The 12482-nt window shown below is 36.7% G+C and overlaps 1 protein-coding gene across 26 annotated transcripts in view; it reads left to right on the forward strand.

Annotated features, from left to right (window-relative positions):
- Positions 1-12482, forward strand: part of dlg2 (discs, large homolog 2 (Drosophila)) — a 269422-nt gene that overhangs the window by 88787 nt on the left and 168153 nt on the right. For 25 of the 26 annotated variants that reach the window (XM_048180477.1, XM_048180452.1, XM_048180492.1 and 22 more), the window contains one exon: positions 12380-12463. The exons of the other annotated variant lie outside the window; for it this stretch is intronic. In XM_048180477.1, the coding sequence (XP_048036434.1) occupies positions 12380-12463 (84 nt within the window). The remainder of the gene's footprint in view (positions 1-12379; positions 12464-12482) is intronic. 26 annotated transcript variants of the gene reach the window in all.

Consider the following 12482-nt stretch of genomic DNA (forward strand, 5'->3'; position numbering starts at 1 on the left):
ATTACCCATTCACAATCTGAATACATTTAGTTTTTCATTCTGATAAGGCTACACTGCAAAGTTTCTGGATTGACAACTGTATTTAAATGCGCGATTGATTTAGAAACTGCAATGATTGACAGTGGTAACCAACGAACAAGACAAAATTAGACAATTTTTTAAAGTATTTAATTGAACAGTTTTTGCTCTGGTATTGGAATTGGTACTGGAATGTATTTCCCGACATCAAAATCAGGCACATATAAATGTCTGGAAACACGATTCCTGGCTGCATGTCAATATCCATGGATTACTGGAACTTTGGTAAGTTGTAACACTAGGAACACTATCGAGTCCAACCTTTTTTTTTAGTTTAGTTTGTTTTACTCATGTTTTACTCACATTTTTGCAGTTTCCCCTATTAAATCCAGTCATGCAGCAGGCTCTTTTGCCACTCAGTCTGGCTGAGGGGCCGTGTTCCGGTGGGAAAGTCAAGTCAATGCATACCCTCTATATATGGAAACTAACAAGATGGCAATAGAAACAAGGAAACAGGAACTAAACCACAGGAAGAGAACACAGACACAGCAAGACAACAGAATATCAAAATAAGTTCATGAAACAGAGACACGGGGAATCGTGACACATATATTCACCCACGGAGAGTCTAACTCATTATTCTTCACCTGCAGCATAAATTCTGCTGGCCCAGAACACCTCTGTTTTCCTTCTGGAGCACACACACACACGGGCATAATGCCATCCTGCACTCTGTCTGGGTTTGGCAGTTTGCTGTATGGGCTTGTAAACATCCTCTCTCATCTCTTGGAGTTGTTGTGGTAATTTGTCGGCTAGCACATCTGCTGCCGTGATCTGAGTTGATCTTAATATGCATCCTCAACTTGGCAAAGATGCCCATTGAAAAGAACAGTATTGCATTTGTTGTGTTTTTGAATGCTTGTCTGCAGCATGTTTTTCAAATCCCACATTACACTGTCCAAACACATTTACATACACTACCTTTCAGAAGTTTATGGTCAGAAAGATTTTTATGTTTTTAAAAGTCTCTTATCTTATTGAAATAACAGTTTTCTATTTGAATATGAAGAGTTCCATTGCAAAAACCTCTAAGTCCATCTGACATCTTTGCTTTTAAATGAACTTTTTTTTTTTTCAGGCTCCTCAATTCATTGGTATTTAACAAATTTGCTGCAAAACCAGCTAAGTCCATGCATGCTTTTTTTCACAAAAACCTCTAAGTCCACCTCTTTGGACAACAAGACATAGTAAAACAAAACAACAGTTTCTGTCAGTTTTACAGCAGCAAAAGGAACACTGTTGTGTTTACTTGCTATTAGCGAAACCCTGTCATTGCCACTGTAACGATGGACAACACATGATAAAAGCATGCAGCTCGGCAATTGAAAGCTGGCTCATACGCACACCATCATTCATCTTGAAATCATATGATTGGATTTGCGTCTTCCGATTGGTTCTTCTGTGGACTTAGAGGCTTTTGCTGACAAAGGGAAGTGGCATTTAGTTTTCCAATGAACCGGTATTTCTGAATGGGCTGACGGTGGGATTTAGCAGATTTGAAGCGAAAGTATTTGATGAATGTATGCTATGTGCGGAGAGCATTCACTCAATATCATTATCTCATTTTTGACGAAGGTGGCGTATAGACATCACACTGTGGCTAATTACAGCTCTCTGGTTTTCAAACAAAGCTAGCAAATTTACATATTGGAAGAGAACAGCATCAAGATGCTACAGTATTTATAAATATTCAGACCTGTTCCGTTGACTCTGCCATCATGCAAGTTCTCACTGAATTCCAAATCAGTCTAACAAATAACACTCAGCCTTGCTAATAAAGCAGGGTGGTGCCAATTTTGACACAGCATTGTTCTTGGCCTTACCTAGTTAATGTCACGGTCCTGGTATTATTTCACCCCGAAAATCAAAAGAAAAGAAAAATAAGTTTTGCAAAAAGAAAGTGAAGCATAAGAGTAAGAAGAAAGCTTTAAGTAGACAGGGTTGTAAAATACTGTCTACCAGAGTAGAGAAAGGGATTCAGATCTACATGGTGGCTGCATCCCAGTTGTGTGTGTGTGTTTAGGGAACACGTGTGAGAGTGTGTGTGTTCATGCATTAGGCGGACTCTTGCTTATCCAGGAGTGAAGAGTCTCGTGCTTTCTCTCTCTCTACGTCAATGCTCGTAGCATGAGTGCAGCGCTCCTGTTGCGAGAGGAATGTCTCCTATAGTGAGGAACCCCGACTGTTTCAATCCAATGCTCTGCCACTGTAAGGTCGCGTGCCATGACAACACCTTGTCGCTGATGTTCGGATGTAAGGTAGGCTTCCATCATCTGTGTCTCTCTGTAGAAAAGAAGCAATTTTTAAGAAGCATTAGCACTTTACAAGCTCTAGGAATAATGCCGGCTGGCCAGAACAGGAAGTGTGTCAGTGGTGTGACACTCGGCATTTACTTCTCATGTGGATTAATGGGCTACAGTTGATTTATTGAATCGTGTTGCACTGCAGGTGTTTGTTCATTATCACTTTTGTGTTTTGAGTGATTTAGTGAGTTTTAAGTGATTTATGGGATTTACAACCCTTAGCACTTACAAACCAAGCACTTAAGTTTGCTGTTTTTCAGCATTTAAACAGTAAAACATCTGTAAACCCCTGTCATGTCACTTGGATCAAGATATTAATCCCTGGGTGAATGATGTATTTAGTTGGCATGCTACATTTGTTTGTTTGTTTGCTCTCTTGTACGGTCTTTCATTCAGAACCAATTAGTTTCAGACGGCAGAGGCAGTCCACAGCCCAGCATGCTAATAAGATGATTCAGCTCTGTAAGTAAAATGAATTGCAGCTGCAGAGGGAATTCTGTCACTTGTGCTTGGTATTATGATGTCACTCGGTTGGGTTTATTTATAACTCATGGAAACGTGCAGATTAGTGTCTTTAATTTGGTGTGAAGTGTTTTGAGGCGGTAAAAACACTTGTTGGACTGAGAAGCTTTACTTTGGCCATGTACACACTGTAGATAAATTGAATTCTGTTATGCGACTTAATGCGAATTATTACTTCCTCAAAAACAGCTCTACTACTGTAAATGGATTAAACCGTTTAGGTTTATGTCTGTGAGAAGTTTAAATGTGCTGTCACTTCCAAAACTTTGGAAGTCCAACACTTTGCAGTGTGTACATGTGTTATCTATATGCCTTTAATTGTTTTATGTAATTATGAATATTTAACAACAGCAATAATAATAATAATTATTATTATTGTTGTTGTTATTATTTATTATTGTGGCTTGGAGATGTATTATAATACATAATTATGATTACTGTACTACTACTACCACTACTACTACTACTTCTAATAATAATAATAATTATTATTATTATTGTGTCACGATTGGTTGTTGTAGGAACCGAGAGAACTAAAGCCCAAAGTATACTTCACTTTTTACTTGTGCGCTTGATGCGAATTTCGTCATCAGAAGAGTACGCGCACCGCCAGATTTTTGTAACCATGCGTACTTAAACAAGCAGGTCGCACATGTGCATTCAGTTATATTTGCAGTAATTCGTTTATCCACAAGGTGGCAACTGTGACCTAGGAGCGTCGATTCACAAGGTAGTCAAAGAAAAACTGCATAAACAGAACCGATCGGAACTCATGCAAGCTACAGCGACGATGGAGGCCTACATAGACGAGAGATTGTGCGAAGAGGTTAGAAAATTCCCTCATTTGTACAACTCTAGCAAGAAAGAATACAAAGATGTTTACATGGGTTGTAACTCGTGGTGAGAGATTGCTCAAAACTGAGCATGCGCCAAATGCCTGTGTACACGTACGAGTCAAATGAAGTATACTTTCCAAGGCTGTGTGTTTGGCTGTGCACGTACACTAGCGTGTAAAAAAAAAAAAGACGTATACCCAGGGCTTTAGAGCTGAAATACTGACAAGGATTAATCAAAGTGAACAGGAACAGGTTTGTGGAACTAATTAACAACCAAGGAAACGGACTAGGAACTTAGGCTGGCAAACACAGTGAAAATGAAACCAAAACAGACTACACGTGACGTGTCTGTAAGATGTAGATTAGCATTGCATTTATAATAATTGTGTTTATATAATTATTTAATTATGAATAATAATTTAGTATCAGTGGTATTAATAAAAAAATACAATATAAAACAACATCATTATTTTTATTCATGATACCACAGTAAATATTAGCAATATAATATTTATAGTTATTGCAATAACACTTTCTGTTTTTAATATCACTGATGTAAAAGATGCCAGGGTATAGCAATTTTATTATTTGATTTTGCCTTGGTGGCAGAATGTAAGCTGAAATCAGAATGTACAGTAAGTTTTAAAGCCCCTGATCCACGTTCTGCCTGAATGAGAAAGTGAGAGAGACATGGAGAGAGGAAGGACAGGGATTAGTTTTTGCAGTGTAAGCAGTGCCATGTCTTTGCTGCTTTAATTAACCCAGAATTATGCTGTTTAAATCTTTACAGTAAGCATAAGAGCATTATTATTTAATGTTTGACCAGAAGTGTTAGTGTAAGGGTTTAGCTTAAATCCGTGGCCCCCTCAGCATTCCGAGTCATTCTGAGTCCTGCAAATGCCATCATGAGATGTATGTTTCTGTACTCTCCTTATGACATACTTATTTCCCTCCATCAACCAGCTGTTCCCATTCCTGGACACATTTAGATTGGCTCACAACCAAATCCCCAACTGTGGTTTGAAGTTCAAAGGAGCAGAATCATCGTTTTAATGTGTTGTACGTTTATTCATGAGTCCAATATTCAGACCTCAACCGAGTGTTTTGAAAGTTTAAGGAATGTCTGTTGATGCAAAGTTACAGATTTGTGTATGCAGTAACTCGTTTCCTCATGTCGTTCCAAACCTGTGTGACTTTGAAGAAGGTTTTGAAGAAGACACTGTTCGCTGCTATATGATGAAACTTGTGGATCAGACATGATGGACCAGAGGTTGTCAACCTCCATGAAAGTAATATAAAAGTGACTTATGCGTTTATATTCCAAGCCCCCTGAAAGCCAAAACACATTATTTGAGGAACAGATAGCTACTTAAAATTAGGCTTCAGGAGAATTAAGGGCGAGTAAATGATGACAGAATTTATAAGGATTTTAAAACTAAAAATTTACATTTTGGGGGGGTGAATTATCTCTTCAAAATGCTCACTACCGACTTATCTGGAACTTGTAGTCTCCACTGGAAATTTTCTCAGTAGCTAAGGAGGTAGAAGTGGAAGGATCTTGCCAACTGTTGTTAACCCTTCCTCCTTCTGCAGGCTGAGTGAACCCTGGGAGCTGACGATGACAAACTCAGGGTTTATTAGGCCGCAGAAAAGGGGTCAGTGCACACAATCGCACAAGGAGATTCCACACAATCCAGCACAGAGCCTTCAGCCATGCCACCTCATATTCCCATCTTCTATCATCTCAGAGAGAGAGAGAGAGGGAAGTGAGGAAGCAGCCTTCAGCACAGTGGCACGTGAACATAATAGTGTGTTGGAAAACCCACAGCCTCACAAATACATTAATACACTTCCCCCAACATACACATCTGTCCTGATACAAATATATTAGCACATTTTGAAGATTTCCAAGCTTCTCTGCTGTAGACCATGCTAGCAGTCGTCTATCACATTGTCACGCTGCATATGTCCGATTAGAAGCGATATGTTAGTTATAGTATTATATTTGACACTTGTGTGTGGGGTGTGAGACTGCTTATTACCACATTTAACACATCAAATATACTACACATCACAGACCATAGCAGTTATCATGCTAGCCTGATGCATTTTTAATAGTCCAGTGAACCAGGCTTGACTTTGACCATTTTATCTGTTTGTTTTAGACTTTGTTTGGATTAATTTACCACTTTTACAGTGTGAAAAGTTCTGCTGTCTGTATTCATGGTTTTGATTTACAGATCTCCACAAACTAGGTTAAAGTCAGTAGCCTCAGCAAAATAGTAATGGTCCATTTGCTGAGCAGTGACCAGTGACCTGACTGTTATATGTTGAGCATAGTACTAAAGCATCATTAATGAAATGTGACTCATTCATTGTCGCTGTAGTGGTTCTGTCAGAGGCACACGCAAAGTGTGGCATTCTATGCTGTCAGTACTATGGCTGATATTTCTCAGATGTTTCAGAATCCATGGAAATAATACTGTCTTTCAAGATTAAATTAACATATCATTGGTTTGTTAAATGCTGATGGGCTTTACACACAGTAGTCAGATTAATTTTCCTTCTTACAGTCCAAAGGTGGTTGTAGGAATGCTGGTTGATCTTCTCAAGAGGGCTTCTCTAATGGCTTATAATATATTTGTACATCCTATTTATGCCACTATATTTACACCAATGGGAAAACTCAGGATTGATCAAGTAATCAGACAATTGTTTTGGCAACTAACCGAGTACTCCAATATTTTTAATGTATTTTTTATTTTTTATTTTTTATTTTTTTGTCGTAATAGAGCTGCACAATTAATCGTTAAAAAAAAATCACAATCTCGATTCAAACACCCATGCGATCTTATTGCTAAATGTCTATGATTCAGCTATGTCTCTTAATGTCATGAGCGGTTTCAACAAAGGAGAGTTGTTGAGGTAGGATCTATGTGCAGCAGTAATGTTTTTTTTCCAATATAGACAAAACAAAAACACGCAAAAGCGCAGGAGCATAAAAATCATGAGTATAACAACCAGCTAAGCATTAACGAGAATGGACAAACTGAGGGCTATGTATACACAGAGAAACCAAACAGCTAAACAAGGAACAGGTGAATCAAATCAATCAAACAATAAGTATCCATGACAACGAAATCTTGCTGAGAATCCATAGAAACAAAAAGGAAACTGAGAAATCAGGGTTACAAAAAAAAAAAAAAAACTAAACTAAACAGAAACCATGCTGAATGTTACATTAATTGGAAAAGTATGATCACAGTGAATATTAAAATTTTCAAAACAGTCTTTTCAACCACACAATATCATTTTTTCTTTTTTATAATAATTCAAATGATCACAGAAGTACTTAGATGAAGGTTTATAGTTCGGATATAAACACTGATGTCTGCGGTCGCGATCAAAATAGAGTAAATCACCTTTTGAAACTTGATGCTTCAAATTTGTCATTGAATCGTTCATTCAAGAGATTCCTTCAAAAACACAGATTCATCCAGTAATGAAACAAGTGAAGTCTTTATAAGCGAGTCATTGAATCATTCATTTAAACAGTTTTTTTTTTTTTTATTCAATAATTAAATAATACTGTTTTGTTGAGAATTGTGATCTATATTTTAAACATAAAACATATGATAACAATGGGGCAATAATAATTGTATCAATAAGGTATCATAAGTAAGTTATCTTATGGTTTTACTGAACAGTATTGTTAAAATACGCAATATAGTGTATGTGCACATCAGCCTTTTTTATACAGAAAGAATGACAGATATGCATTAAAAGATGCATGAACATCAAGCAAATTAGTCAAGTCATAATTTTAATTTTAAATCATTGCTTGTAATGACTATAATAATATTTATATAGGTATACTTGCATAGGGCGTCAATTACCTGGCAAATTATTGTTGTTATTTAATCTTGGCCAAACTACATTTAATTAAAAAGGTACTGTCACTCAATCGTTAACATTTGTCAAGTTCTTTATGACAGCTAATGTAATTTCTTGAACATTAAACATTTGGACATCAAAACATGCTAACTCTAAATGGGGGTTGGACTTTTTTTTTGAAATTGCGATGAACAGTTCACATATTTAGACAGTGACATACTGTATTCACATGTTCACTTAACTTAATGGCAAAGAGAGATTTAATTAATGTCTAATCTAGACTACCTTATGGATGCTGGATATTTTATTTGGTAACTCTCATCCATAGATTTGAGAACTTTTTAAAAACTAATTACTCAAGTTTAATCACGTAATCAAGACAGCCCTAGTATATAATTTATTTTGTGAACATTGTGTGTGTTTTTTAAGGAGTGCTATAAAGCTTGCCAGAAAATACTAATTATATATTGTTGGTTTTTACAGATTAAAGAGGAAATTATTAATGACAGGAAGGACACAGAAGCATATGTTGTAGTGATGGTTGTTCAATCAAATACACCCTCTGCTCTTCCTTGGTTTTAATGAAACCTGCTCAATCCCATCACTTTCACTGCAGCCCACTGACACTTTGTGTATTCACCGACATGCCTCTGGAGAGAGGATTTGCATCTTTATTTTCCATTTTGTTTACCACTTTTTTCTTGTTCCGTTCTCCTTGTTATGTTTGCAACAACAAGCAGATTAGCTGTGGCTGGCAAATATTTTCTCCGTTTTCTTTTAAGAAAAATTCCAGGTGGTTCGCCTGCAAAGTCTGTAATCTTCAAACGGCATGATGAATGTCCTCAGAGGTCTGGAGTCTGGGAGGAGGCCTCTTGAGTGAAAATCCTGTCCAAATCACAGTCCATAATAAAGCTCAAAACGCCCATTCGAAATAGATAATCCAGTTGAAAACATTTCAGACATTGAAAAGATGTAACATTTCATACTGAGAAGAAACTTTGCACAAATATGTTCCTTCTAAAAAGACCATCTTATATTAGAATAACTAGCGGTTGGTTCGGTTGACTAGTACAATTAACGCAATTCTGGTCTTTCCATAATTTTTCATAGTTTGAAAAACCTTCAAATTGAGTGTCAACATGAAGCTTTCTGTTTCTGAGAGGTCACAGACAGCCTAAATATAGCAAGGCTGGTGTTTCTAGAGTGAATCTGTGAGTGTGCATTTTTACTGAAGATATTTCCCTACCATTCGCTGTTATGGAGTATGAGAGCTGCTATTAGTCTGGGCTGGATAATTGTAGGTAATAACAGTGTAGAAAGAACAAGTCAGTGGCAACAAGAGATGCTTACGGCATTTGAGAGAGGGAGACAATAGCAGCTTTTAAAGAAAGGTGAGGCGGTTACACGACCTGCTACCTTGTGGGAACCCTGGTTTTCTCACCCACCTGTCATTATTTTACATTAACTTCATTTATCTCTGCCTTCGCCTACAATAACACAGCAGTTCAGCACGCTGCTTGTGTGCTGCATGTAGCACAATGCCACTGAAAATAGTGAGTGTCCTTAAACTCGTTGACTGATCCAAAACCTTGTGAGCTAACTTAGTACATAGAAGTACATAGGCAGCTACTTAGGGTACATCATATCTGAAATGAAACATTAAGTTATATGGATGGATAGCAAATTCAGTTGTTTCCAATAGAATATGTCATTAGCATATTGCTAAGCTAATCATTTGATACATTTTCGCCACAAATATTGCATGAAATTACTTTTTTGTATTAATAGTTTTCATATGAGCATCAAAATGAAGGTTTCTTGCTTTGGATTCATAGCGAGTAAGATTGTGTTTGTGGTATGTGTGTATTCTTAGCACAACTTTCATTCTGTTATTCTGATCTCTTTTGACTTCTTCCCTCAGATGAACCATCTCACATATGTCAGCTATTAGACTGCCAGCTGACGGTCTGCTTGGCAGTCTGTAGCTCAGAAACCCAGATTTAGTGTACCTAGAGTTGAATATTGCGTGACCCTACAATACTCCTCACCTTTGACCTCTCAGACATCCACTTTGTGCAGTATTTTAAGGCATCATGGCTGCGTTCTTAATATAATTGTAATATGTAATTTTTGGTCAAATTCAAAGGCAGCATATCATGTATCATTGCACTAATCTCTGAAAAATACACTACTGTTCAAAAGTAAATGGTTAATAAGATTTTTTTTAAAGGAATTACTTTTAATCATCAAGGATGCATGTATGGTCTCTCATATGTCAACGAGAGAGCGACTCGCGACAGTAATCATGGAAAGAATATGTGTTTTTGTTTGGCCTGGTGATGTAGGCTATTTCCAGTCCGTATTTCTCTTTGCGAGTATACGTGAGTGTAATACTCAATAATTAATTATACAAGGTGACATTTGCAACAAATACCTCTTAAAGGATTTGTTCACTTTCAAATGAAAATTACTCCAAGCTTTACTCACCCTCAACTTTATTGATTATAACAGAACTTTGTGAAATTGCAATGAACTGAGATGGGTGATAGCTTTTTAGTGATTATAAAGAGGTGCTTTTGGTGCTATGTAGCCTATAATCACTTTGAAAGTTTTATTTTTCACTTATAAGACCATAGATGTAATACTAAGAGGGCCGACGGCCAATTACATGCTGCAAAGTTTCGAAAGTGACATCTTGCATTTAAATGCGGGATTCAATCTCGAAATTGCGATGATTGACAGTGATAATGAAGGCATGGGACAAAAATGTGAATGCAGACTAATAGATTAATAGAAACATTTTTGTATTAATTTTTTAAATTCTATTCCAATTATTTGTAAAATTAATTACATGATTAAATAATTAAATAATATTATGCTATTCTTATAATGGTGGAGCCATTGCTTACACATTATATCTGCACTTTACTAGAGCACCGTCACTAATTTCAGAAGCACCCTCAGTGATTTGATTCTAGAACCGGGTCTGTATTTGTTTACTAATGTATTTGCACTTGAAAGTTTCCATTAAAAAAATGAAAGACCTAAGTGCGTTTCTCATTGTGCGTGCATGTGCCGACCCCAGTCTTTTAAAACTAGCAACTGAGCAACTTTTGAAACTATAAACTGAGTTTTTATCCAAAAATGGAGAGAAATGTTGCTAAAAACATTTGTCTGGGCCTATTATCAGTTAGAATGCTGTCTTAAAAGGCTGCAAGGTGTATCACTGGGTTTTGGAACTGAGTTATGATGTTCTCACTTAAGTTCTTAAGTCCGACAGAAGATTCTAAAACACTTCTATGTTGCAACATTCTAGCTGTTTCTCTGAGGATTAGGATAATGAGAAGTACTGTAACGTAAAGCACAGCCCACCTCTGTGCATAATGCTAGTCAGTAAGGTGTAGGATAATTACTCTGTGCAGTGTGTGGAGTCATATCATCAGAGAGAATTAAAGCTCTCATATTCTTTGCAGGTGGGCTCATGCAGAGCTCCTGAAATATGATTATGTTCAGTTTTTTTTTACACTCAATGTAGGGAATTTTAACTCCATAGTGTGATGATGTATTCTCTGGTATGCTGATATTTGAGCTTTTTTTGATTGCAGAAGTGGTGATTATGGCTCCTTTCTGCCTCTCTACTCGTAACTAATATATTTACATTTTTTACATTACATTAGTGCATTTGGCAGATGCTTCTATCCAAAGAGATTTACACTGCATTCAAGATAAACATTTTAACAGTTGCTTGCATTTCCTGGGAATGTTAGCACCATCTACTGTTCGAGCTACAGGAATGAAGGCTCCACTCATGAATGAATTAAATTTTATAATTTATTTTTTTGTTTGCAGCAAGCGACACTGCGTGACAGTGATTGCCTTTTGCCCTCAGAAGGAGATTTTACTTTTGTTTTATTTTTTAAAAAAAGCACTTTTGAAGATTTTTTTTTTTTAAATCATTGACAACAAATATAAATAATAAATAGTACATTTGAGTTTGGAAAGTGTCTCATTTGCCATCCATGTTAAGGCAAGATTGTTGCCTTTCAAACATAAAATGGGTTGTAAATTGCAATTCGTTCAATCTCTGTGTGTTTGTGTGTGTGTGTGCACGTCAGGTTGTACGTTTTTGTTGGTCAAGGCTTCTTCCCTTGTTATTATGGGTTTTTTTTGTGGCTGGTGTATGGCCTACACTACCGTTCAAATGTTTGGGGTCAGGTAAGACTTTTGTTGTTGTTGTTGTTTGCTTGTTTTTATTCAGCAAATATGCATTAAATTGATCAAAAGTGACAGTGACAGTGAAATTTATAATGTTACAAAAGATTTCTATTCCAAAATTTCTGTTTCTTTTGAACTTAGCAGCACAACTGTTTTCAACATTGATAATAATAAGAAATGTTTCTTGAGCACCAATTCAATCTATTAGAATGATTCCTGAAGGATCATGTGACACTGAAGACTGGAGTAATGGCTGCTGAAAATTTTATTTTGCCATCACAGAAATAAATTAAATTTTAAAATGATATACAAATATAAAACACCCATGTTGAATTGTGGATATTACTGTTTTTACTGTATTTTTGATCAAATAAATGCAGCCTTATTGATCATCAGAGGCTTGTTTAAAAAGCACTAACTACAAACCCCAAACTATTGAACTCTAGTTTATGTACAATTATTCAAATGATTCAGCTTAACTGACTGTGATTGGTTGGTCACAGTTGGGCTCCTGTGTGTGTGTGCTTACAGAACAGGCCTCCAGCGGTACAGGGCTCCCAGCACCAAAGCCACTCTCCAGCATGTGTGAATCCAGCCCTGATGAGCTCCCCCTGGGTGAGACAGAAAGACAGGG

Source organism: Megalobrama amblycephala, linkage group LG2, assembly GCF_018812025.1.
Source record: "Megalobrama amblycephala isolate DHTTF-2021 linkage group LG2, ASM1881202v1, whole genome shotgun sequence".
NCBI lineage: Eukaryota > Metazoa > Chordata > Actinopteri > Cypriniformes > Xenocyprididae > Megalobrama > Megalobrama amblycephala.